The sequence below is a fragment of the Ovis aries genome, chromosome 2, assembly GCF_016772045.2.
Source record: "Ovis aries strain OAR_USU_Benz2616 breed Rambouillet chromosome 2, ARS-UI_Ramb_v3.0, whole genome shotgun sequence".
Taxonomy (NCBI): Eukaryota; Metazoa; Chordata; class Mammalia; order Artiodactyla; family Bovidae; genus Ovis; species Ovis aries.
In genome coordinates, this window is record NC_056055.1 from 239,970,996 (window position 1) to 239,998,510 (window position 27,515).

General features: G+C 49.0%; 1 protein-coding gene across 3 annotated transcripts; it reads left to right on the forward strand.

The window, feature by feature from the left end:
• The first annotated feature begins 14,431 nt into the window (after positions 1-14,431).
• Positions 14,432-27,461, forward strand: KDF1 (keratinocyte differentiation factor 1). 3 transcript variants are annotated; one of them, XM_042244476.2, is made up of 4 exons: positions 14,432-14,494; positions 24,254-25,324; positions 26,176-26,250; positions 26,806-27,461. In XM_042244476.2, exons 2-4 carry the CDS (start codon positions 24,286-24,288, stop codon positions 26,886-26,888), a joined length of 1,197 nt encoding a protein of 398 aa, XP_042100410.1. In that variant the 5' UTR covers positions 14,432-14,494; positions 24,254-24,285; the 3' UTR covers positions 26,889-27,461. The 3 variants fall into 3 exon arrangements, 2 of the variants coding, with proteins under 2 accessions (XP_042100410.1, XP_027819794.1); XR_006058882.1 differs by lacking the exon at positions 14,432-14,494 and adding an exon at positions 14,527-14,556 and having other exon boundaries at positions 26,176-26,339; XM_027963993.2 differs by lacking the exon at positions 14,432-14,494 and adding an exon at positions 14,527-14,556.
• The last annotated feature ends 54 nt before the right edge of the window (positions 27,462-27,515 follow it).

Below are 27,515 nucleotides of genomic sequence, written 5' to 3' on the forward strand. Positions count from 1 at the left end.
AAATTCGCTCTGAATCATTTAACGACCATCTGGTTCTGGATCAAGACCCTCGTGCTCACACTGAAGCTCCAGCTCTGCCTGCCTGTCTGCCACCGCCCCCCACCATCACAGGCATGGCTGGTGGAGGTTCTGGGGATCCTCCTCCAGGCTCCAGAAAGATGCAGGGTTGGCCCCAGCTGCTCAGCTGTAGGATGCTAAGGAACAAGGACTCTGCTAAGGGATGGATTCCCAGATCCAGAGGGATACAAGGGTCTGGCTCTGGGACAAAAAACCAGCCAGATCTTCTAGGGACCACAGTCAGAGGCTCTTTCCCAACCTCTTAGATAAGGGGTGAGGGTGTCAGTTCAGGCTTCCTGAACCCAGGAAAAGGATAGATCTAGGCCCTGGGTTCAAGGGGACAAGTGGCATTCAGAAGACTGGACCCCACACTGAATGTGCCCTAGAGGACCAAAGATTCTGCGTGCCCAGCATGGCTGGCACTGCATGGCACAGTCCCTGACCTGAAAGGGTCATGCTGGTCAGGTGACCAGGGAGGCCTGGTGACCAGACTGAAGGACCTTGTTCACGTCTGATTCTGTAATACTCCTGGGCCTTGGCCCAACCCTAAGTGCTGTTCTGTGTTGAGAGTCCAGCAATAATGGAAACTGGATTTCCCACCAGCTAGATGGCAGGAGAGCTCTGAGTGGGTTTTTAAAAAGCAGCCTGTATCTTCCCTACCTGTCTGTGTGCGCCCATATTCATACCCACACCTGCTTCTGCCTTTTTTTCTCACTTCTGTCTCTTTCTGACTTTCCCTGGGTCTGTCTCTATCTCCATTTCCAGGTCTTTCTCTGATTCTGCCTTCCCCTTCCCCAGCCTCCCACCTACTACAGAGAGCTCTGGTTCCAAGAAAAGAAGCTTTTGCTGTGAGTGCATCAGATGCCAGGACCTCCCCTTGCCACTCCCTCCATCATTTCCATGCCCCCTTCCTGCTGTATCTGAGACCTGAACTCAGCAGCCACCCTCACCCCCACCGCCACCCCCAGACAAGCCAGACGGGAGGAAGAATAGAACTCCGGCTGGACTGGATCAGCTTGGATGTGGGGCTGCCTTTCCTTTTGGAGGGGAGGCCAGAGCTCAGATGGCTCATGAATTATTGAGCTCCTGTGCTGGCGGCTCCACTTGGCAGAGTGCTGGGACACTCGCCACCAGTCTAGAAGAGTAGGACAAACTCAAGGTCATTCAGGCTGAGCTAGGCGAAGCCCTAAGCTCCCAGCCTCCTTCCTATCCCCTCACCTGAGCCCCCAGGGCTAAACCTGGCAACTCCACCCTTACTCACTTTATAGGGAACCCAGCCCAGCCCTAGGATTGCCCTGGTGGCTCAGACCACAAAGAGTCTGCCTGCAATGCAGCAGACCTGAGTTCGATCCCTGGGTCGGGAAGACGCCCTAGAGAAGGAAATAGAAACCCACTCCAGTATTCTTGCCCGGGAAATCATGGATCTCCCATGGATCATGGAGCCTGGTTGGGCTACAAGTCCATGGGCTCGCCAAGAGTCAGACATGACTTAGCGATTAAACAACAACAGCCCAGCCCTAGTCAGAAGTACCCCAAGCTCTCTCCCCTGGCCCTGACCTCTGACGTCCACACAATTCAGTCAGTTCAGCTCAGTTGTGTTCGACTCTTTGCGACCCCATGGACTACAGCACTCCGGGCTTTCCCACAGACTACAGCACTCCAGGCTTCCCTGTCCATCACCAACTCCCGGAGCTTGCTCAAACTCATGTCCATTGAGTCGGTGATGCCATCCAACCATCTCATCCTCTGTTGTCCCCACAATTACCCTCCATCTTTCATCCCTTAGACAGGGGCCCCTGAGAGTGGGACTCCACAGGAAGGGCCTGAGGGCCAGATGGCTCAGACTGGGGGCTTCAAGTCTGGATCTGGCCAACCCCCATCCGTGTCACCACTCCCCTTAATGTCTCCTCACAGGGCTCTGCCTTCCTTAGGGGAGGCGATACAGACCCAGGATCCAGGGAGGGGCGTTCCATCCACAGCAGCTCTCAGGCCAGCCACAAGGCACATCCCTGCAAGGGAGAGAGAGAGCCCTCCCCTCCTCCACCGTCCTTAAGATTTCAGCAAGAACTGAAGAGGGTGGAAAGAAGCCCAGATCTGGCTTGAACAGCCTACCCACCTGACTTTCAGTTTGCTCATCCATACAATGGGAAGAATAATGTCTGCAGCTGGTCTTCCCAGCACCTGCTGGTGGAGCTGCTTTCATCTCTGCACTGTCAGGGCTGGAAGGCAGCTACAAGGCCTGGGCTGGGGCCCTGGCTGACCTCTACCTGCTCCAGCTCCACCCTCTTGTCTATTTACTCCCAAGTACTCCTCCCCTGGGGCCCCCCGAAGGCCCTGGACAACTTTCCACTGCAGCACTAAGCTGCCATCTCGCACACTGGGTTGGAACCTGTGGGTATGGTCTGTCTTCCTCAAACCCTTTGGGTCCCCCAAGGTCACACACCGAGTCTTCTTCCTCTCTGTGTTCTGCAGCAGTCAGACCAGGACCAGGCACAGAGGGGCTCAGTGAGGCTGCCAAATGAGGGGATGGCCTGGAGACTTCCCAGGACCTCTGCCTTGATTACTGCCTCCTACCCGCCCTCACCATACTTGCCAGGGACTTTGAGTGTTCACTGCTGCCGGTTCTCCCGAGCCTCCTCAGGGGCTCACTTGGAAAATCCAGGAGCAGGACACTGTACCACCACCCCACCACTTCCAGCAAACCCTGCTCTCTGCCTTCTACCCTTGAATTTCACCCATATCCTCAGACCACAGACCCAGGGGTTTGTGCTGAACTGTTATGCTGGCAGCCTCCAACGAAGCAGGCCTCCAGACATCCATGCCCCATGCATCTCCTCTGTGCTGACTCTGGCCTTGGCTATATGACTTGCTCTCTCCAGTGGGATGTCAAGAAGTGTGAAGCAAGCAAAGGTTCAATAAGCACTTGCGCAGTGGGCCCTGTCCTCTTGGAAGTCCGCTGCTTCGCTGTGAAGGTCAGCTAGACTTCTTTTTTTTAGTCTTTTTTTTTTCCTCTAATTTTATGAAAGAATTTTATTCCAAAGTGGCTCTAGTAGTACTGGAGACATTGATGTAGAGTTTGAATATTGTTTCAGGTAAAGTGAAAATGGGTAAAAGTAATATTTCTAGTTAATATATTTTTAGGTGATAGGATTTTCAATGTGTCAGTTATAATAAACATTAATGAACTTATTTATGAAACAGAAACAGACTCATGGACATAAAAAGCAAACCCATGATTACCAAAGGGGGAAAAAATCAGATAAACAAGGTCCTACCATATATTTAGCACAGGGTACTATATTCAATATTTTGAAGTAAATTATAATGGAAAAGAAAAAATGCAAAGAATATTAAGAATAGATGTTTTACTATTTTATGTATTTTGAAAGGTTTATATATTCAGAATTATAGGGGAGATTTTTTTTTCCTTAAGGAGAACCACTTTATATTGAATAGTAAACAAAACTCTATTTATGACATAGTAAACAAAATTTCCATCAACTTCTTCAGTTAAGTCCAAAGAACAAAACCTCTGGCTTAATCAGAATTTACATTTAACCTTAAATATTCTAAAATTCATCCATGTCAATTCTGGAATTTTGATCTCACCTAATACTATGAAATAGAGCAAACCTTGACCGATAGTCAAATTCCTAACTTTCTCCGTTTAGCCACTTTTTTGATCTTGCTTTCTGATTATATTCCACAGTGTTCAATGGATTTGTAATAAACTTCCAAGATGAAGGGGAATTTCTTGCTCATTTTTTGCTTGAAATCTTGTGTTCATCTTTTTAAACAAAAAATATGCTCCAGAAAATGGCCACGTGTTCACCTACTAAAACTTCTTTAAACATGTTCTTTGCCAGTGGATCCATGCTATGGGCCATCCTGAGGCGTGTACTCACGAGGCTCTGCATCGAGACTTCTGAACGAGATGAGAGGCCAGGTGGAGAGGGGCCCAGAGAGAAGGGACACCATCGAGATAATCCAGGCCCCACTGCTCCCAGGTGAATGCAGCCCCACGAGAGACACCAGGCAAAACCAGCAGAACTGGCCAACCAACGCCAGCTGAACCACAGAATTTCTAGAAATAATATATCATTTTAAGCCACTAAGTTTTGGGGTGGTTTGTTTCTCAGCAAGGGCTTCCTAGGTGGCTCAGAGGTAAAGAATCTGCCAATGCAGGAGACTCAGGTTCGATCCCTGGGTCAAGAAGATCCCCTAGAGAAGGAAATGGCAACTCACTCCAGTATTCTTGTCTGGGAAATCCCACGGACAGAGGAGCCTGGTAGGCTACAGTCCATGGGGTTGCAAGAGTCAGACACGACTTAGCAACTAAACAATGATCATTTCTCAGCAAACGATAACTGAAATCATGGGCCAACCCCGAGTCCTCTCTGCCCACGTCTTGCATATCCAGTCTTGTGGGGTCCACTTCCAGAATACATCATGTATCTGAGCACTTCTCCTCTCATTCCCAGGCACCACTCTAGTCCATCCCCCCTGGATTATTCCCAAAGCCTCCTCACTGGACTCCCTGCCTTCACTCTTACTCTCCTGCACTCATCACACAGTGGCCAGAATGAAACTTCGAGGGTATTAGTCAGATCAAGTCACCCACCTGCTTAAGACCTTCCAGGGACCTCCTACATCACTTAGATTAAAAGAAAGACCCAGGAATTCTCTGGTGGTCTAGTGGTTAGAAGTCCACTTGCAGGGGACCCGGGTTCTATTCTTGGTCCGGGAAGATTCCACATGCAGGGCAGGGGGGTGACTAAGCCCATGTGCCACAACTTCTGAGTTCACGCACCCTAAAGCCCACGCTCTCCAACAAGAGAAGCCACCACAAGGAGAAGCCCATGCACCACTGCTGAAGAGTAGCCCCCACCTGCCGCAACCAGAGAAAGCCCACACACAGCAACCAAGAGCCGGCGTAGCCATACATAATTAATAAAATAAACTCCAGACTCCTTGAGGCCCTGTGCAGCCCAGGGCCTGCACATCTCCACCCCCACCTCCAGTCACCCCTTGCTCAGTGTGCTCCAGCCACGCTGGTTTCCTTTCTGTTTCTTGAACACGCCAGGCTTTATCTCCATCTTGGGGCCTTCGCATCAGTTCTTTACTCTGCCCAGAAGACTCTTCCTCTAGGTCTTTCCATCTAAGTCTTCCAGTTCTTAGCTTACATGTCCCCTCCCCTAAAAGGCTATTTACAGAAGAGAGGACTGAGGCTTGGAGAAGTGAGGTCATTTCCCAAGTACACACAATTAGGGAGAGTCTGGGCTGAGTTTTCACCCTAGGTTTGTGTGAGTCTCCCCTCCAGGGCTCTTTCTGCCACATCAGTGGTTTGGGAAGGTGAAGGACATGGGCTTCTAAAAAGGAGAGGGGTTGGAGGGGCTTCTTTCACTGACTCCTTCCACAAACACTCCCAGCGGTAGCCTTTGGACCCTGCCCTGGGCTGCGTGCTGGGGACTCAGAGAGATGAACTGGACTAGATTTTTCTCTCTGTGAGCTCCAGTCTAGGGACAGGGAAAGAAGCAGAGGAGGTCAAGGCCATCAGAGGGGCTCAGACAGCCTTTTGGGAAGGCATCCCATGGAGTATGAGGCTGGCTGGGGGGAGGAGCATGGAGGGGAGGAGCATGGGGGGCAGAAAGTGGGGGTGTTTGTTCAGGGGTCAGAGCTGCCTATTGTCCCCTGCAAGTGACCAGGAGACTTAGCATCAGACATGTGTGTCCAAGCTGCTGTGAGTGTGTGTGTGTGTGTATAAGAGAGTAAGGGAGAGTACGAGGGGTAAGGTGGACTTTAGGCAGGAGAAAGCTGAGTGAATAGAATTTACTGATGTGGAATCTAAAGCCCAGAAAGGCTGAGTCACTTGCCCAGTTCACCATAAAGGCAGAATTTGAACCAAGCCTATCCTGACACCACCTCCTCCAGGGCCCACTGCTTCTTCACTATGTGACCTCAGCTAAAGCCATTCTCCTCAGGGGCCTTATTTCCTCATCAGTAAACTGAAGGAGTTGGATCAAGTTTCCTTCAGCATGAAGATTCTGCAGAAAATATCACTACTAGAACTTGGAACCAAATTCAGAACCTGCCTCAACCAGTACAGGATGGTTTCTCAGCCTGCAGCTCCCTCCAGGCCTAAACTGGGCGTCATACAAGCTAAAGTCAGGGAGCCCCAGTAATTGCCCCTGTGTCAGACCCCCTGGGGTCTCTCTTTCAATAGCCCAGTCTACAGTTCCAGAATCCATACGGCGCAGCTCCTTAGAATTCCGAAGCTCCTAGTACACCTCGACTTCATTATTAGCCCAGCCTGGATCCCAGCTTATCTGTCCACCATTCTCCAGGGTAACTCTGGGACTCCCCTTGTTCTCTCCAGCCTCCAGGAAACACCATCCTTTAGCCAATGAAGGAAAGGGGATAGGCAGCTCTGAATGATCATTGGCCCATTGTCTGACCAATACAGATAGACCTGACCAATCAGAAGAACCAGTTCAGTTCAGTCGCTCAGTCGTGTCCGACTGTTTAGGACCCCATGGACTGCAGCATGCCAGGCTCCCCTGTCCATCGCCGACACCCCGAGTTTACTCAAACTCATATCCATTGTGTCAGTGATGCCATCCAACCCTCTCATCTTCTGTCGTCCCCTTCTCCTCCTGCCTTCCATCTTTCCCAGCATAAAGGTCTTTTCAAATGAGTCAGTTCTTCGCATCATGTGGCCAAAGTATTGGAGTTTCATCTTCAGCATCAGTCCTTCCAAAGAATATTCAGGACTGATTTCCTTTAGGATGGACTGGTTGGATCCAAGATAGCCTCAACTTCCATGTTCCAGTTCTGCTCATCCTCCACCATTCTGTGCCCACAGGGTTCCCTTTCAGGTGGTTCCATCCCATTTACTACATTCAGAATTCCAGGAAATTATATCTGGGAAAGAGAAGTATGGTGAGTAGGATTAGAGCTGATTACAGCAGGAGGATTCCCCCATTCTGCTGCAGCCTGGGGCATCCTCTGGGGCCGGGTTTCAGTGGTACCCAGAGGAGCCACTGCAAAGAGCTCAGGCTCTGAACAGGAAGAACTTGGGCTCAGTTCCGGGCTTCGCCCCTTACTAGTTGCGTGACTTTGGGCAAGAGTCTTAAATCTCTGAACCTCTGTTTTCTTAGCTACAAAATAAGGATTTGGGATCTATTCACTGAGTTACTGTGAGGATTATATGGGAATAAGGCTCATAATATATCTAAGACATAGTAGGCGATCATAGTAGTCATAGCAATTTGTTCTGCTTATTCTCAGAGGCAGTGATCTGGCCTCTAAGAGTCCTGGCCTCATAATGGCAGGGGAGGTAGAGAAGGGGCAAGAAGAAGAGGTTAAAATAAAATAGCCACCATCTAACTACCACTTGCCAGCCCCTGTAGTGATCACCGTATGAAACTATTACTAATTTAACTTTATGAACAAGGCGCGTCCGAAGCACAAAGAAGTTCTATAACTTGGCCAAAGTCACACAGCTAGTAAGTGGCAGAGTTGGGGCATAAATTCAGGCTCTCGCTCCAGAGTTCAAACTCTGAACCACTGCTCTATCCTACATCATGTTAATCCCATTTTAGGATGAGAAAGGCTGAGGTTCAGAGAAATAAGTTCTTAATGCTGCTCAACAGGGGTGCATTTGGGACTTCATTTGATTAATAGATGGATCCTGTGACTCGGAGAAGGCAATGGCAACCCACTCCAGTACTCTTGCCTGGAAAATCCCATGGGCAGAGGAGCCTGGTAGGCTGCATTCCATGGGGTCGCGAAGAATCGGACACGACGGAGCGACTTCACTTTCACTTTTCACTTTGATGCCTTGGAGAAGGAAATGGCAACCTATTCCAGTGTTCTTGCCTGGAGAATCCCAGGGACGGGGGAGCCTGGTGGGCTGCCCTCTATGGGGTCGCACAGAGTGGGACACGACTGAAGCGACTTAACAGCAGCAGCAGCAGCAGCAGTGACTCAAGTTCTGGCAATTTCTGCTGTTGAGTGCTGCCCTCTAGTGCCCTCCATGGGAGAAGCACACCAGAGGCAAGCCGCAGATACCACGGACCCACAGTCCATTGCCCACACTCCTCTGAACCACTGCTTCTCCCCATCCCCAGAGCTGCAGGTCTTAGAGCTTCTAAATATCATTCTGAACGTCATCCATATATACAATCGTGACATTTCTTGGTTGCCTCACAAATCCTTAAATTCAACTGATCCAGTATTCTTGCCTGGAGAATCCCGTGGACAGAGGAGCCTGGCAGGCTACTGTCCAAGGGATCGCAAGAGTCGGACATGACTTAGCGACTAAGGAGAGAGACAATACCAAGTTTACACTTTCATACCCCAAACCTGCCCTGCCCAGTCATCTCCATCCATCCCAGCAGCACAAGCCAGAACCCCAGCCGTCCTCAACACCTCCCTCTCCTCCTCATTCTGTCTCCATCCCAGGGACAAAATGGCGGCCGAGGAAGCAGACCCGAAAAATAAACATCAATCAGAACAGAACAAAAATGTGGAAGCGGAATCAGAACAACGGTCTCCTATTGTGGCCAAGAGGAAAAACTGAGCTTAGGTGGTTAGAGAGAAAGCAATGGCAACCCACTCCAGTCCTGTTGCCTGGAAAATCTCATGGATGGAGGAGCCTGGTGGGCTGCAGTCCATGCGGTCGCGAAGAGTCGGACACGACTGAGCGACTTCACTTTCACTTTTCACTTTCATGCATTGGAGAAGGAAATGGCAACCCACTCCAGTACTCTTGCCTGGAGAATCCCAGGGACGGCGGAGCCTGGTGGGCTGCGGTCTATGGGGTCGCACAGGGTCGGACACGACTGACACGACTTGCAGCAGCAGCAGCAGCAGCAGCAGCAGCAGCAGCAGGTGGTTAGAAAGGCACAGAAAGAAGCCCGAACACAGCTTTAAGGGCCAGAAGAATGGCTCAGTAAGAAACTGTGCAAGAAAAGAAGAGAAAGTGAAGTCGCTCAGTCGTGTCTGACTTGGCGAGTCCATGGACTCTAGCCCACCAGGCTCCTCTGTCCGTGGAATTTTTCAGGCAAGAGTACTGGAGTGGGTTGCCATTTGAGCCAAAAGGACTGGATTCCTACCTAGCTCCACTATTTAGTGACAATATGGCCTTGGGTCCTTGATGTGCCTCGGTTCCCCCATCTGCAAAATGAATATGACCACAGTTATGTCTAGTACTTCTGTAAGGATCAAATTTAAGTGTTTGCTTTGTAAACTGCACAGCAGAAGTGGGTTATTATCTGGAAATTTCATTCCAATAGACTTCTCTCTCCTTTGTTATGTTGAATGCTGGACCTGTACGGTGACTTGTTTTGTTCTCAAAGAATGTCATCAGCTTGAGGGTTTTTAAATTGTGGTTTATATATATATATATATATATATATAATATATATGATTTTTAAATTGTGGTATATATATATACACACACACACAGAAAATTTGCCATTTTATCTATTTGTAAGTTACAGTTCAGCACCATTATTTACATTCACACTATTGTGCAACCATCACCATTATCTAGTTCCAAAATTTTTCATCATTCCAAATAGAAACTCTGTACCCACTAAGCAGTAACTCCCAACTCCTCCCTCTCTCCAGCCCCTGGAAACCTCTAATCCCTGTCTCTGTGAATTTGTTTGTTCTGAATATAAGTGGAATCACAATATTTGTTCTTCTGTGTCTGGCTTGTTTTACTTAGCATGATGTCTTCAAGGTTCATCTATGTTGTAGCATGTATCACAAAAATTTCATTCTTTTCATGGCTAAATAACACTCCATTGTGCATATATACCATATTTTGTTTATCCATTCATCTGTTGATAGACACTTGAGTTTTCCACGTTTCTGCTCTTGTGAATAGCGCTGCAATGAATACTGGTGTATAAGTACCTATTTGAGTCCCTGGTTTCAATTTGGGGGGTATATATTAATATCTATAATGTCATCAGTTTTTGACAAAGTTTTTCATTATGCACTGCGGCAGGGGAATGGGCCCTTGGGAACAGGGCCCTGTGCGTTTGAGTGTGGGAGGTAGAAGGGCAGAGGACGAGAGAGGTTTCAGTGTGGCCATGCTTCCCAGGTGGCGTAGTAGTAAAGAATCTGCCTGCCAGTGCAGAGATGCAAGAGACACGGGTTTGATCCCTGGGTCAGGAAGATTCCCTGGAAGAGGAAATGGCAACCCACTCTAGTATTCTTGCTTGCCTGGAAAATCCCAGGTAAGAATTTTCCTGGAATGGAAAATTCCATGGACAGAGGGGCCTGGCAGGCTTTAGTCCACGGGGTTGCAAAGAATTGGACACAACTGAACACATACACACACATGATTAGAATGCCAGCTAACTTGCGCTTTTTGCAAAGTACTCCACAAAACACACTAGAGGAAGAAATGTTATCATCTCCATTTTACAGATGAGGAGAAGGGAAGTGGCTTCTCCAGGGCCACACAGCTGGTGAAAGGCAGGACCTCCAGAGAAAGGATCCCCTCACACATCAGAGAATGCGGCCAGAGGTTCAGAGATTATATTTCCCGTCCTTCCCTCCTTGCTTTTTCCCTTTCTAGGCAGAGAAGGTAGTTCTGAGCTGCTTCAATCTTCATGTTGCTACTTATTAATCTGCCGTGTTTTAGGTAGGACAGAATCAGAATTTTGTAGTGCACATTTACTAAACATGTTCTGGAAAAAGCAAAACTATGGAGACAGAAAAAAGATCAGTGGTTGCCAGGGGCTGAGATGGGGGGAGGAACAGCTTGCAGAAAAGTTTAGGGAAATTTGCGGGGGGTGGTGGTGATGAAACTGATCTAAATTTTGATTGTGGCGGTGGTTATGCCGATGTATGTATTTTTCAAAATTCACAGAGCTGTACACTAAAATGGATAAATTTCACTGTATGTAAATTATACCTTAATCTTTGAATGAATAAACGAATGGGGGAAAACTGAATAAGATTCTAGACGCTTAGATTTTTTGGTACCTTGAAATCTTGGCAAGGGACTTCCCTGGTTAAGACTGCCTTCCAATTCAGGAGGCATGGGTTTGATCCCTGATTGAGGAAGTAAGGTCCCATGTGCTACCTGGGGTGTGGCTAAAAATTGTTTTTTAAAAAAGAAAGAAATCTTGACAAGTAACAATGTCCTTAATCATTTAGTTACAGCATAAATTGCTATTTTTTCATGTATGCATTCATTTATGATAAAAATGAAAGCCCTAGAGTCCAATCCAAGAATCAGAATACCACTAAAAGTGAAGTCTGCTTACGGATTTCCCTATCATTTCTTTTTTTTTCCCCAAGACTTTATTTAGTCAAGTAAATATTTATTTCATCATGCATAGAAATAAGAGCAACATGCAGTATTGTTTAGTTGCTAGATGGCGTCCAACTGTTTTGCGACCCCATGGATTGTGGCCCGCCAGGCTTCTCTGTCCATGGGATTTCCCAGGCAAGAACACAAGAGGGGATTGCCATTTCCTTCTCCAGGGTCCCTGTCATTTCTGATCCCTCAACTACCCCACCCCCAGATAATCATTATTCTGAATTTTGTGTTCCTCATTATCTTGCTTTTTAAAAAAAAAAAATTTTTTTTCCACACATAAATTAGGCTGAAAGTGAAAGTTACTCAGTTGTGTTCAACTCTTTGTCACCCCAAGGACTGTAGCCTATCAGGTTCCTCTGTCCATGGGCTTAACCTTATGAATTATATATATATATATATATGTATGCGTGTATACATATATATATATTTTAGATCAAAAGGGGCTTCCCCGGCCGTCCAGTGGTTAAGAATTCGCCTTACAATGCAGGGGACATGAGTTCAGTCCTCGATCCAGGAAGATCCCATATGCCAGGGGGCAGCTAAGCCCATGCACCACAACAGGGTTCTGGAGCCTGTGTTCTGCAACAGTAGAAGCCACCACAAGGAGAAGGCTGAACACCACAGCTAGAGAATAGCCCCTGCTCTCTGCAGCTAGAGAAAGCCCGGGCAGCAATAAAGCTCCAGCAGAGCCAAAAATTAATCAATCAACTAATTTTTAAAAACTGGTCAAAAAATAGCTATGCAACATGGTTCAACTCAATATTATGCCTAAATATAGTACTTGCAGTTGTATTTGAACTTTATGAACTTTATGAAAAGGATACCATTCCACACGCACTCTTCTCTGACTTGCAGTTTTTTCACTCAGTATTATATCACTGTGATCTAGCCATACTGCTATCTTCCATTCATTTTCTACTGCTATATAATTATTTCACATTTCTTTATCTCCTATCAACAGCATTTGGATGTTTTTGGTTTGAGGTAGCTGTGAACAATGTTTCTGCCACCGTTCTTGTACATGTCTCTTGGTATATATGTGAAATTCTCGTGGCTGTATCCCAGAAATACACTTATTGGGTCTTACGGTACACAGATGTTCAACTGTACACGATATGACTCACTTGCTGAGGCCCAAATGAAGTTACAGTGGCCACTTACCCCAGCTGAGAATGTGGACAAGATGTACTGAGAAGGACTCTCATGGAGGGTCTGTGGTGGAAATTGAGCAACTACTCTCTGCACATGGCAGGGCACCTACAGAATAGACCACGGTGCCCTGAGAGGTGAGACAGGGAAGGAAACCACCCCCAGTCACCATGCTTCCAAGGAGTGTCCCCCCTGGCTGGGGAAGAGGAGGACTTGGCAAACCAAAGCGGGCAGACAAAGGGTTCTCTCCTAATTGGCAGTATCTCCATCTGGGATTAGGAGGTTGTGTATCTTTGGTGTATCTGGAGAGGAAGGGGCTCAGTGGTACTGAATTCCACTTACTCATCCTACCTCAGTGGTCTCTTCCCGTAGCCTTTATCTCACTTTGCATCTGTACCCTTTTGAAATTCTCCCAGTTGGAGAGAGCTACTATTATTTCCACAGATGAGGTTTGGAGAAGGAAGTCTTGCCCAAAGTTACACCATTTGGGTCAAATGCCTGAGCAAATAATTTCCCCCTCCTAAGCCTCAGTTTCCTCACTTGTAAAATGAAAATGACAACACCTGAGGTGTTATTCTCAGGTGGAAGGATTAAATAATACTATGCAAGTAAAGGGTTAAGCATGGATCCTGGAGATGCTCCCTAAAAGTCACTTGTTCACTGCTGCTATTGTTGCTATGAAGTTGGTATTAAGAGGAGTAGGAACCTAGAATAATCCGACCCCTGACATCTGCTGCCCAATGACATTGCCTCTTACAGAGACCCCGTGGGATGCAGTGATCATGGCCCATTTCGGCCACTTCTGCTTATCTGGGATGTATTTCATGACTGCACACCCCAGCCTGCTCTTCCATCCTGCTCCTAGGCCCCAGAGCAGAGGCCCTTGTCTTCCTCTGCAGATTTCCTGGAACAGAGAAAGTGAACTGATCAGAACAGGCGAACCAGGCCCCCTCAGGACAAAGGGAGACATCAGAGCCCAGCGGTTCACTCAGCAGAGAATATCTGCTGAAAGTGTAAGTCACTCAGTCATGTCCAACTCTTTGCAACTCCATGGACTGTCCGTGGAATTCTCCAGGCCAGAATACTGGAGTAGGTATCCTTTCCCTTCTCCAGGGGATCTTCTCAACCCAGGGATTGAGCACAGGTCTCCAGCACTGAGGGCAGATTCTTTACCAGTTGAGCCACAAGGGAAGCCCCTAATATCTGCTCAGCATCTACTATGTATCCGGTCCTGCTCTGGACACCCAGAACATTGGGGAACAGGACTATACCCCAGTCAGAGGCTAAAGGAGGAGACAGAAGAGAATAGTGTGCTGAATATTTTGATAAGGACTGCAGAGAACTGCTCTATATAACAGAAAACCAGACGGGCACAGTTGTAAAAGAGGAGGCTTCCCAGGTGGCCAGAGTGGTAAAGAACACGCATGCCAATGCAGGAGACATAAAAGACGTGGGTTCGATTCCTGGGTTGGGAAGATCCCCTGAAAAAGGGCATGGCAACCCACTCCAGTATTCTTGCCTGGAGAATCCCATTTTCAGATGAGCCTGGCGGGGCTACAGTACACTGGGTTGCAGAGTTGGACACTGAAGCGAGTTAGCACGCAGGCCAAAAGGAAGGCGTCTTTGGAGACATGCCCTTTGGGCTGAGCCTTTAAGGCCTGGCAGGCGCTAGAGACTGCTAGGCCCATCTGCCCATTTAACAGAAAAGAAGACTGAGCCCAGTGTCTGTCCACGGTGCCCTCCAGGCCTCATTTAACCGGAGTAGGCCGAGCGCTGCTCTCCGAGACCGCAGGTCGAGCGCCAGAGCCCGGCCAACTTGCCCGCCCAGCTCCCAGGGCGGGGCCTCGGCCCAGGTGCGCGGCGGAGACGCTTCGCGGAGGCAGGAAGTGTGTCCCCAGCGGCGGCCCGTGCAGCGCTCCCGCGAGACGCTCACCTGCGCCCCAGGTGAGCAGCGAGGGGGGGCGGGGGGAGGGGCTGAGCTGGAGGCGGCTCACCTGGCGGGACAGGTAAGCCCCGCGCGGGCCCGAGGGGGCGCGAATCAGGGCGGCCCCAGTGTGGGAAGACCCCCTCCCGAGGCTACGGCCGGGCGGGCGAGGGTCCCGGGGCCGGTTCCTCCGGGGCCACCCTCCCACTTCCGGGGTGCGCGGGCCGGGCCCGGCCAGGGAGCGGCCTGAGCGGGCGCCTAGGCTGGGCGGGCAGACTGGGGGGTGAGGGGGCCGGGTTCGCCCTTAGGGTGGCTCTGGCTTGAGGTGGGAGCCGTGCTTGCTGGGGAGGCGGGGGCGGGCGGGGAGCGGGGGCCATGCACACCCCGAGGGGCCCTGTCTATAGGCTGGATCCTCCCGCGGGCGGAGGGCCCCTGCAGCCGGAGAGTGTGGTGCTTGCCCCGAGGGCACCGCTGGTGTAGGGGCTGTGCTAGCCCGAGCGGCAGAGCCGGGATCTGGTTCTCCCTTGCCCCCAGGACTAGGTGCCCGAGGGGGCGGGAGTCAGGGGCTGAGACTTTGGGGCCGGAGATCAAGGGTGCACGGATGCCCGGGCACGCGAGTCGACGGCTGTTTTGGTGAGCAGGGTTGGGGAGACCCTCTCGGCCGGTTGGGTGTGCCAGACGAAGCTGGGCTGGTGCGGCCGGGCCTCTCCTGGTCACCTTCGGAGGAAGGGGATGGAACAGAGAGAGACCTCCGATGTGTGTGTTCTCAAGGATTAAGGGGGAGTGGGAGAGCCCCAGTTAGAAGTTTGGGGAGGGCGTGCCAGGGTCTGGGGGCTTCTGACCCTGAGGACCATCCCTGCAGTGCCTGGAGGTGCCCAGAGACCCAGCCCCTCCCAGGTGCCAGGCACAAACTCTAAGGCCCCTGAACGCAATATCTCATTTAAATCTGAAGGTGGCCCCTGAAGGTATTCTTCTCTCCCCTTGGTAAAGATGAGAAAACTGAGGCCAGAAGCCTTACCCCAGGCACAGCAGGAACTCCTACTGAAGCAAGAGACTGATGTTCCTAGGATTTTGGAGGTGGGGGCGAAAGCAGCAAGGGGGAAATAGAGCCAGGACGAAACGGCCTGAGATTGACTTCAGGAGGGTTCAGGGTCTAGAAAGAAGTGGGAAACTGAAGCCAGGCACTGTCCTTACCCCAGGTCTTGTCCCCTTTCCTCCATCCCACTCTCCCTTCTAGATGTGTGGTGTGGAACAAACTACAGGGGCTCCAGAGTCTGAGAGACCACAGTACAAATCCAGCTCCATCCCCTCCCTGGTCTCTGGGAAACTCACTTCACCTCTCTGAGCTTCAGAGTCCTGATCTATAAAGTGGAGATATAATACTTACAGGGCAATTATGAGCACTTAAAGAAAGCAGAAATCTTCTTGAGCTAGAGCCTATTTCTGGCCCATTTAGCCCAGCCTTGGGCACATGGTAGGTGCTCAGTAAATATTTGTTGGATGAATTTGATGAATGGTGGTGGTGCTGTTCAGTCGCTCAGTCATGGCCAGCTCTTTGCAACCCCATGAACTGCATCACGCCAGGCTCCCCTGTCCTTCATGATCTCCTGGAGCTTGCTCAAACCCATGTCCATTGAGTCGGCGATGCCATCCAACCATCTCACCCTCTGTCGTCCCCTTCTCCTCCCCTCAATCTTTCCCAGCATCAGAGTGTTTTCCACTGAGTTGGCTCTTCGAATCAGATGGCCAAAGTATTGGAGCTTCAGTTTCACCATCAGTCCTTCCAGTGAATATTCAAGGTTGATTTCCCATAGGATTGATTGGTTTGATCTTGCTGTCCAAGGGATTCTCAAGAGTCTTCTCCAACACCATAACTCAAAAGCATCGATTGTTCAGCGATCATCCTTCTTTATGGTCCAACTCTCACATCCATACATGACTAGTGGAGAAACCATAGTGTTGACTATACGGATCTTTGTTGGCAAAGTGATGTCTCTGCTTTTTAATATGCAGTCTAGGTTTGTCGTAGCTTTCCTTCCAAGAAGCAAGCGTCTTTTAATTTCATGGCTGCGGTCACTGTCCACAGTGATTTTGGAGACCAGGAAAATAGAGTCTGTCACTGTTTCCATTTTTCCCCCCATCTATTTGCTATGAAGTGATAGGACCAAATGCCATGATCTTAGTTTCGTGAATGTTGAGTGGTTTTTTGTGTGTTTTTTTTGGTCTTTATTGAATTTGTTACAATATTGTTTATGTTTTATGGTTTGGTTTTTTGAGGCATGAGGGATCTTAGCTCCCTGACCAGGGATGTGACCCACACCCCCTGTACTGGAAAGTGAAGTCTTAACTACTAGACTGCCAAGGAATTCATGGGTCTGGAGAATGTTGACTTTTAAGCCAAATTTTTTACTCTCCTCTTTCACCTTCATCAAGAGGCTCTTTTGTTCCTCTGCTTTCTTCCATACCAGTGGTGTCATCTACATATCTGAGATTATTGACATTTCTCTCTGCAGTCTTGATTCCAGCTTGAACTTTATCGAGCCTGGTATTTCACATGATGTACTCTGCATCTAAGTTAAATAAGCAGGGTGACAATATACATCCTTGACAATCTCCTTTCCCAATTTGGAACCAGTTTGTTGTTCCATGTCCAGTTCTTTTTTTTTTTTTTTTCCCCCATGTCCAGTTCTAACTGTTGTTTCTTGACCTGCATACAGATTTCTCAGGAGGCAGGTAAAATGGTCTGGTATCCCCATCTCTTTAAGAATTTTCCACAGTTTGTTGTGATCTACACAGTCAAAGGTTTTAGCATAGTCAATGAAGGATAATTAGATGCTTTTCTGGAATTCCCTTGCTTTTTTTATGATCCAGTGGATGTTGGCAATTTGATCTCTTGTTCCTCTGCCTTTTCCAAGCCCAGCTTATACATCTGGAAGTTCTCAGTTCATATATTGTTGAAGCCTAACCTAAGGATTTTGAGCTTTACCTTGCTAGCATGTGAAATGAGTGCAATTGTGCGGTAGTTTGAACATTCTTTGGCATTGTCCTTCTTTGGGATTCAAATGAAAACTGACCTTTTCCAGTCCCAGGGCCACTGCTGAGTTTTCCAAATTTGTTGCCATACCAAGTGCAGCACTTTCACAGCAGCATCTTTTAGGATTTGAAATAGCTCAGCTGGAATTCCATCACTTCCACTAGCTCTGACAACTCAAAAAACCTTGGAGGTAGAGAAAAAGACAGTAACCGAAACCATGAATAGAAACCTCTTGTTCTTACAAATCCTGGGTACCCCAGAGCTCAGTGTAGTTCAAACAGGGTAGATATGCCTACCCTCTTGATCCAAGGGCTAAGCCCAAGACTCAAGGCTCTCCCCATGCAAGCACTCCTTGGGCACAGGTTCATCCATGGAATTGGCAGCTGACCACTCTAACTGCCCCTTTCCTCTCAAATAATAGATGGGGTTGCATATGAATTGAAGTGGGCCACTTGCATTCAAACAGATGTGTGGCTTTGACAATTTATTTAACCTCTCTTTAGCCTCAGTATAATGACAACAATAATACCTACAAATAGGGTTCTGAGAATTAATTGGTTGAGTACATTTAAGCATTGAAAACAAGGTAAGCTACAATAATTAACTCTTTCACTAGAATCAAACTCCTGAGGTTTGGAAATTTTATCTGTTTTACCACTTCATCCACAGAATTTAGAAGTGTCTGCCATACAGTAGGCTCTCAGTAAATATTCATTAATTGAGTGAATGAATAAATCCATACCCACCCCAGCATTGCTCAAACCAAGGCAGAGGGTTTTTAACCACTTGCCTCTCTGGACTGTGAGGGACTTTCAAGCCACCTATTACAGTTTCAGTTTGGGAACCTTTGGAGGGGGACTTCACCTTACTGTGACCAGACTGCTGTTTCCCCCACTCCGGTCAGCCTGGAGCCCAAGCCCTTTCTCTTTCTACCTAATGGACTTGGTTCTACCCAGAGGTCATGCAGAATGTATCAGTCTCCTGAAGTACTTACTGTGCCAACCCTGTTCTGGACACTGATGCGGAAAGGAGTCAGACACAGTCCCTGTCCCCTTGGGTCATATAGGCTTATCTTCAAACAATGGGTTCAAGGCCAACTCAGCTGACTCAGAGCCAAGCAGAATGCTGTGGGGGGAGGGGCTCCCATCTGACTTGAGGTTCTGGAGAGTCCTTGGAGAAGGAGCGCTGAGTGGAGCTGGGGGAATGGGTTGAAGAGTTGCAGGAATAAAGAGCTCCTGTATCCTGCTCATCCGCATTCATCACACCTAACATTCCCTCCCTTTCTCTGTCTACGCATACCTTTCCTTTGGGGAGGAACCCTTTGAGATTAGGTTGCAGACACCATGCGTCTTTACCCCTAAATGCTTCAGTGTACACTGCCTAAGAATCAGAACACTGTCTTATTTCACAGTGAATTTAACATTGGTGATTTAACATTGACATAATGGTATTAAATAATATGCAGTCTAGTTTTAAATTTTACCGATTATCTAGATTGAATCCAAGATTCAATCCAGGACTGCACAGTCCATATACTTATCATGTCTCTTAATTTGGGCTTGTCTGATGTCTTTTCATGACTAGACTCAGGTTATACATTTTTGGCAGGAATACTCCATAAGCGATGCTGTATCCTTTAACCGACAGGAGACACATCCTGTCGGTTTGTCCCATTATTAATAATGTTAACTTTGATCACTTGATTAAAGTGGTGTCTGCTTAGTTCCTCCAGATTCATGATTGTTTGTCATTGTTGCTGCTTTTTAAATTGTCACTGGCTGCAGTGAGTAGAAGAGAATAGAGGTGGCCAGAATGGGGGCCTTGATAGTATCTGGGTGAGAGATAATAGCAGCTGTTTGTAGGGAGGTAGCATTGATCTGACCAAAAAACATCACCTGTTAAAGCCAGAATTGGGACTTGAATACAGATAGCCTGAGATTCAGTCCCAGGTTCCCTTCACATCACCAGTTCTAGGACATTAGTAAAAGATTAATGTCTCAGAAAATCTAGGCCAAGGATAGTTACTGCCCAGCAAACCCTTCCATGTGATCAGAGAGAAAGAAAGAACGTGAAGTCACTCAGTCATGTCCAACTCTTTGCGATCCCGTGGACTGTAGCCTACCAGGCTCCTCCATCCATGGGATTTTCCAGGCAAGAGTACTGGAGTAGGTTGCCATTTCTTTCTCCAGATCTTCCTGATCCAGGGATTGAACCTGGGTCTCCCACATTGTAGGTGGACGCTTTACTGTCTAAGCCACCAGGGAAGTCCTCCATGTGATCAGTTCAGTTCAGTTCAGTCACTCAGTCGTGTCCGACTCTTTGTGACCCCATGAATTGCAGCACGCCAGGCCTCCCTGTCCATCACCAACTCCAGGAGTTCACTCAGACTCATGTCCATCGAGTCAGTGATGCCATCCAACCATCTCATCCTCTGTCATCCCCTTCTCCTCCTGCCCCCAATCTCTCCCAGCATCAGAGTCTTTTGCAATGGGTCAGCTGTTCGTGTGAGGTGGCCAAAATATTGGGAGTTTCAGCTTTAGCATCAATCCTTCCAAAGAGCACCCAGGACTGACCTCCTTTAGGATGGACTGGTTGGATCTCCTTGCAGTTCAAGAGACTCTCAAGAGTCTTCTCCAACACCACAGTTCAAAAGCATCAATTCTTCGGCCCTCAGCTTTCTTCACAGTCCAACTCTCACATCCATATGTGACTACTGGAAAAACCATAGCCTTGACTAGACGGACCTTAGTCAGCAAAGTAATGTCTCTGCTTTTGAATATGCTGTCTAGGTTGGTCATAACTTTCCTTCCAAGGAGTAAACATCTTTTAATTTCATGGCTGCAGTCACCATCTGCAGTGATTTTGGAGCCCAAGAAAATAAAGTCTTGACCCTGTTTCCACTGTTACTCCATCTAATTCCCATGAAGTGATGGGATCAGATGCCACGATCTTTGTTTTCTGAATGTTGAGCTTTAAGCCAACTTTTTCACTCTCCATTCTCACTTTCAAGAGGCTTTTTAGTTCCTCTTCACTTTCTGCCATAAGGGTGGTGTCATCTGCATATCTGAGGTTATTGATATTTCTCCCGGCAATCTTGATTCCAGCCCAGCATTTCTCATGATGTACTCTGCATAGAAGTTAAATAAACAGGGTGACAATATACAGCCTTGACAGATTCCTTTTCCTATTTGGAACCAGTCTGTTGTTCCATGTCCAGTTCTAACTGTTGCTTCCTGACCTGCATATAGGTTTCTCGAGGCAGGTCAGGTGGTCTGGTATTCCCACCTCTCTCAGAATTTTCCACAGTTTATTGTGATCCACACAGTCAAAGGCTTTGGCATAGTCAATAAAGCAAAAATAGATGTTTTTCTGGAACTCTCTTGCTTTTTCCATGATCCAGCAGATGTTGGCAATTTGATCTCTGGTTCCTCTGCCTTTTCGAAAACCAGCTTCAACATCAGGAAGTTCATGGTTCATGTACTGCTGAAGCCTGGCTGGGAGAATTTTGAGCATTACTTTACTAGCATGTGAGATGAGTGCAATTGTGCGGTAGTTTGAGCATTCTTTGGCATTGCCTTTCTTTGGGATTGGAATGAAAACTGACCTTTTCCAGTCCTGTGGCCACTGCTGAGTTTTCCAAATTTGCTGGCATATTGAGTGCAGCAGTTTCACAGCATCATCTTCCAGGGTTTGAAATAGCTCAACTGGAATTCCATCACCTCCACTAGCTTTGTTCGAAGTGATGCTTTCTAAGGCCCACTTGGCTTCACATTCCAGGATGTCTGGCTCTAGGTGAGTGATCACACCGTTGTGATTATCTTGGTCGTGATAATCTTGGTGTGATCACTCACCTAGAGCCAGAAATGTGATCAGGGACCTTCCCAAATACATCATGACATAATGTTCCCACAGACAGAGTTATTTTCTCCCATAATACTGCGTATATCCTGTGTGTTCTAGCTTTTAAGCATCTGTTTTCCCTACAAAACATGTGTGAATTACAGGAATATCATCTATAGTTCACTCATTTTTGGTTCTATTGTGCCTAACACAGGGCCAGTTTCAGTGAAATCTGAGCTTGCTAGCAACCAAGTCAAAACGGGAAAGAAGATGCATTTTGAGGCTTGCTTTCTTGTCTAATCAAAGGCAGCAAAACAGTGCTTGATGTTAAATGTTGATAGGAGAGCCAGTCTGAGTCATACTGAAACATGGACAGGGGACCTGTTGATTCCCAAGTCTGATCTGAAGGAGGAGGGGAAGAAAGGGAAAGTGGTGAGGATCAGGTTCTGTAGCAAGTCAGATGGAAAGGCATTTGTTGAGCAGCCTCAGGCTCTGTGCTGGTGGGCTTACCAACAGTAGGAAGAAACTCAGGGAGACCGTTACCCCAAAAGTGAGATCCCAGGAACTTTTTCTTTGTAAAATATATCTAAGATAAAATATGCCATTTTAATTTTTAAGTGGTTTTGATGTTACAGGCCTGTATGTGACATTAAATACATTTACATTGTTGTGTAATCATCACCACCGTCCATCTCCAGAACGTTTTCATTTTCCCAAACTGAAACTGCCCATTATATACTAACTTCCCACTCTCCCCCTGCCTCCAGCCACCACCAGTGTACGTTTTTACTATTCTGGATATTTCCTATAAGTGGCACCATAAAATGTTTGTCCTTTTGTGTCATGCTGATTTCACCTAGCATAATGTCTCAAGGCTCATCTACGTTATTTGCTGTTTAGTTGCTAAGTCATGTCTGACTCTTTGTGACCCTATGGACTACAGTATTCCAGGCTCCCCTGTCCTTCACTATCTCCCAGTTTGCTCAGATTCATGTCCACTGAGTTGGTGATGCTATCTAACCATCTAACTTTCTGCAGCCCCTTTCTCCTTTTGCCTTCAGTCTTTCTCAGCATTAGGGTCTTTTCCAATGAGTTGGTTCTTCACATCAGGTGGCCAAAATATTGGAGCTTCAGCATCAGTCCTTCCAATGAATATTCAGGACTGATATCCTTTAGCATTGACTGGTTTGATCTCCTTGCCGTCCAAGGGACTCTCAAGAGTCTTCTCCAGCACCACAATTCGAACGCATCAGTTCTTTGGCCCTCAGCTTTCTTTATGGTCCAACTCTCACATCCATACATGACTACTGCAAAGACCATAACTTTGACTGTACAGACCTTTGTCTGCAAAGTGATGTCTCTGCTTTATAATATGCTGTCTAGGTTTGTCATAGCTTTCCTTCCAAGGAGCAAGGAACTTTTAATTTCATGGCTGCAGTCACTGTCCACAGTGCTTTTGGAGTTCAAGAAAATGAAATCTGTCACTGCTACTGCTGCTGCTGCTGCTAGGTCGCTTCAGTCGTGTCCGACTCTGCGATCCCATAGACGGCAGCCCACCAGGCTCCCCCGCCCCTGGGATTCTCCAGGCAAGAACACTGGAGTGGGTTGCCATTTCCTTCTCCAGTGCAGGAAAGTGAAAAGTGAAAGTGAAGTCGCTCAGTCGTGTCCAACTCTTCGGAACCCATGGTCTGTAGTCCACCAGGCTCCTCCGTCCATGGGATTTTCCAGGCAAGAGTACTGGAGTGGGGTGCCATTGCCTTCTCTGTAATCTGTCACTGCTTCCACTTTTTCCCCTTCTATTTGCCATGAAGTGATGGGACTGGATGCTATGATCTTAGTGTTTTGAGTGTTGAGTTTTAAGCCAGCTTTTTCATTCTCCTCTTTCACCTTCATCAAGAGGCTCTTCGGTCCTTTTTCACTTTCTGCCATTAGAATGGTATCATCTGCATATCTGAGCTTGTTGATATTTCTCCCAGCAGTCTTGATTTCAGCTTGTTATTCATCCAGCCCAGCATTTGCATGATGTACTCTACTGGTGCAATGGTAAAGAATCCACCTGCTAATGCAGGAGATGCAGGAGACAATTCAATCCCTGGGTCGAGAATATCCCCTGGAGGAGGCAATGGCAACCCACTCCAGTACTCTTGCTGGAAAAATTCTATGGACAGAGGAGCCTGGCAGGCTACAGGGGTGGTAAAGAGTCAGACACAACTGAGTGATTGAGCACACACATTCTGCATATAAGTTAAATAAGCAGGGTGACAATATACAGTCTTGTTTTACTCTTTTCTCAATTTTGAAGCAGTTGTTCCTTGTTATAGCATGTATCAGAATTTCATTCCTTTTCAGGGCTGAATAATATTCCATTGTGTGTATACAGCTTCTTCTTCTTTTTTTTTTATTCATTCATCCATCAATCGGCACTGGGTTGTTTCCATCTCTGCCTATTGTGAGTAATGCTGCTAGAACACTGGTATACAAATATCTGCTTGAGTGCCTGTTTTTCCATCCTTTTGGGTGTAACCCAGCTGGATTATATGATAATTTTATATTTAACTTTCCAAGGAAGTACCATGCTGTTTTTCAGAGCAGCTGTGCCACTCTGCATTCCCACCAGCAATGCACAAAGGTTCCACCCTCTCCATATCTTCTCCAGGGCTTGTCATTTTCTGTTTTTAATAGTAGCCATCCCAATGCGTGTGAAATCCCAGGAGATTTTGATATATAGGTTAGAGCCCAGAGAGAATTTCCTGTTTGGGGAAGCAAGGGGACAGGATTCGTGACCATACTTGGGCCCATCCACATCACAGACCTCAGAAGCCAGAAGTGGGAAGCTCCTCAGGTCTCAGCGCAGGCACGTGTCACAGCCTCTGACCCTGTCTCCCTCCTGGCCTCTCCCTCACAGGCGTCTGGCTTCAGCAGACCATGCAGTGAGCCATGCCCCGCCCCGGACACCCCCGCCCATCATCCGGGCCCCCACGCTTGGGACCTTGGGAGCGGCCCACAGAACTATGCCTGGAGACCTACGATGAGCCACCCCGGGCCCCACCGAGCCGCCGCACCCGCAGACCAGACCCCAAGGACCCCGGGCACCACGGGCCCGAGAGCCTTACGTTTATCTCTGGTTCTGCCGAGCAGGCTCCCGAGCCCCCTGCCTGCTGCCTGCTCTGGCGACCGTGGGTATGGGACTGGTGCCGGGCGGCCTTCTGCTTCCGCCGCTGCCGGGACTGCCTCCAGCGCTGCGGGGCCTGTGCACGCGGCTGCAGCCCCTGCTTGTCCTCGGGGGACTCCCCTGAAGGGGCTGCCGAAGCCAACTGGGTCAAGGAGCACAACGGCGTGCCCCCCAGCCCTGACCGTGCACCTCCCAGCCGGCGGGATGGCCAGCGGCTCAAGTCGGCCATGGGGAGCAGCTTCAGCTACCCCGACGTCAAGCTCAAAGGCATCCCGGTGTACCCCTACCGCAGCACCACCTCCCCCGCCCCCGATGCGGACTCCTGCTGCAAGGAGCCACTGGCTGACCCCCCGCCCATGCGGCACAGCCTGCCCAGCACCCTCGCCAGCAGTCCCCGGGGCTCTGAGGAGTACTACTCCTTCCACGAGTCGGACCTGGACCTGCCTGAGATAGGCAGTGGCTCCATGTCCAGCCGAGAGATCGACGTGCTCATCTTCAAGAAGCTGACAGAGCTGTTCAGCGTACACCAGATCGACGAGCTGGCCAAGTGCACCTCAGACACTGTGTTCCTGGAGAAGACCAGTAAGATCTCGGACCTTATCAGCAGCATCACCCAGGACTACCACCTGGATGAGCAGGACGCTGAGGGCCGCCTGGTGCGCGGCATCATTCGCATCAGTACCCGCAAGAGCCGCGCCCGACCGCAGACGGCAGAGGGGCGCTCAAGCCGGGCGGCCGCCCCAGCTGCGGCTCCCCCAGACAGCGGCCACGAGACCATGGTGGCCTCAGGGCTCAGCCAGGATGGTAGGTGGGGTGCACGGCCCGAGGGGCGGAGTGGAAGAGGCTTTCGCCAGGGAGGGTTACACTGGGCTCTTTGGCCACTGTGGATCCACCCCTCAGCTGGTCCCAGCTCTTTCTCCACCTGGTTCTCCAGCTCTCTACATTCCCTCACAGGCTCCTTCTGTCCCCCGCTGCTACCTGCCAGAGGGGCTTCCAGGCCTAGCCAGCTAGTCTGATTAACAGGACCCAGGTTCCCATATGAATTTGGACCTCTGACCTGTGCTGGCCTAACCAAACCCCCCATCCACCATTGTACAGACAGACAGACACACATACCCTCTGTGTCACTTTTTAAACATCATTTCTCTATACACACACACACACACACACACACACACACACACACACGATGTTTCTCTAACCCAGAGCACATGCACACACAAACACATACTCCGTGTCGTTTTTTTAAACGTTTTTCTACACACTCACACACACACACGTTTCCCTAACCCAACACGTGTGTGCGCACACACACACGCACACAAAATGTTTCTCTAACCCAGCATGTGTGCACACACACACACACTCCATGTTGCTTTTTAAAGATCATTTCTCTACACACACACATATGATGTTTCTCTAACCCAGCACACACACACACACACACACACACACGATGTTTCTCTGATCCAGTGCATGTACACACACACACACACTCCGTGTTGTTTTGTAAACTTCATTTCTCTACACACACACACACACACACACACACACACACACACGATGTTTCTCTAGCCCAGTCCAGGGCAAGAAGTGTGGGGAGTGAGATTGAAAGGACGTGATAATGACCACTGCCCCTCGTGTTCCCTCCCTAGAACTCACGGTGCAGATCTCCCAGGAGACGACCGCAGATGCCATTGCCAGGAAGCTGAGACCCTATGGAGCCCCAGGTTTGGTCCTGACGTGATGAGGAGTGCAGAGAGGAGAGGGGACAGCCCTCGCGGCCCCCAACCTGCCCCTCTCCCAGCTTCCTCCTGGGGTGGGTGAGGATGGGATCAGAAAGGGAGGAGAGGCCCGAGCAGCCTCTTACCCTATCCCCATCCTGCAGGCTGGCTCAAAGATTCCGCTGGGAGAGATTCAGGGGGATGCCCCTGAGCCAGGAGGCGGGCAGGTGCCCAGAGCCTGAATTGAAACCCCAGTCGCTGGAGAGGAAAGTGGAGGGCAGGGGAGGCGGGCACCCACCGATGCTGAAAAGGCACCCTGTGTGGTCCCTACTGCTATCTTCTTGGCTTTCACAAGCCCCTGGAAACAGGGTCATTCCCCTTTACAGGGAGCAAGACGGGTTGAGAGAGGTGAAGAAGCTGAGTGGCTCACCCAGCCAGGATGAGCCTGACCCAGGCTCAAGTCCCCCTCTGTTTCTTTTCAGCAGGTGTTCCCTGCCCGAGTGCTTTGCATGAGCTCCTCCCCATCTCTGAGCCCCTGTTTCCTCCTTCCTCCCCCCCTAGGATACCCTGCCAGCCACGACTCATCCTTCCAGGGCACCGACACAGACTCTTCAGGGGCACCCCTGCTCCAGGTGTACTGCTAACCCTCGCCAGGCCCAGTGCTGCCACCCCATCCAAGAGAAGTATAGTCTACAGCATGAAGAGAGGGACCAGAGCCCCGCTTTGTGGGAGGCAAGGCCGTGAGCCCAGGAGCAGTGCCCACTCTGGCTCCTCCCGCCTTGGCTGAATGGTTCCCGAGCCACATGCATTTCACTGGGCTGAGGTGTCCACGTTCCCCCGGGGTCCCCCGCTGGCCTGGCCCCTGCCTGGGCCTGTTCCTTCCTGCCCAGTCTTCAGGAGGCCTGGGTCATGGAAGGCAAAAGCTGAGGAGGGGACTTCTGGGATTGAATCCCGACTCCACCCCCATAGCATGCTTCCCCTGTAACATACAACCCATAATCTATCATGCAGTCCTCCCCGTCCCCAGGACAGAGGGGGTAACAGCTCAAAGAAGCTTGTCTTACATGTATTGGGTTTGAGGGCAGGCAGGGCCTCTGTCTGGAACTCTGTGGGCAGTGCCCACTCCACGTTATGTTCTGTTGAGCAGTTAGGTTCTTGGCTGGTTGTTCTACATACTAACGTGACCATAGTACAAACTTAATAGATATGTCTGCTCATCTTGGCCGTCATGCTGTCCTTTCTGTCGCATTTGCCTGACTGCTGTCTGGAGC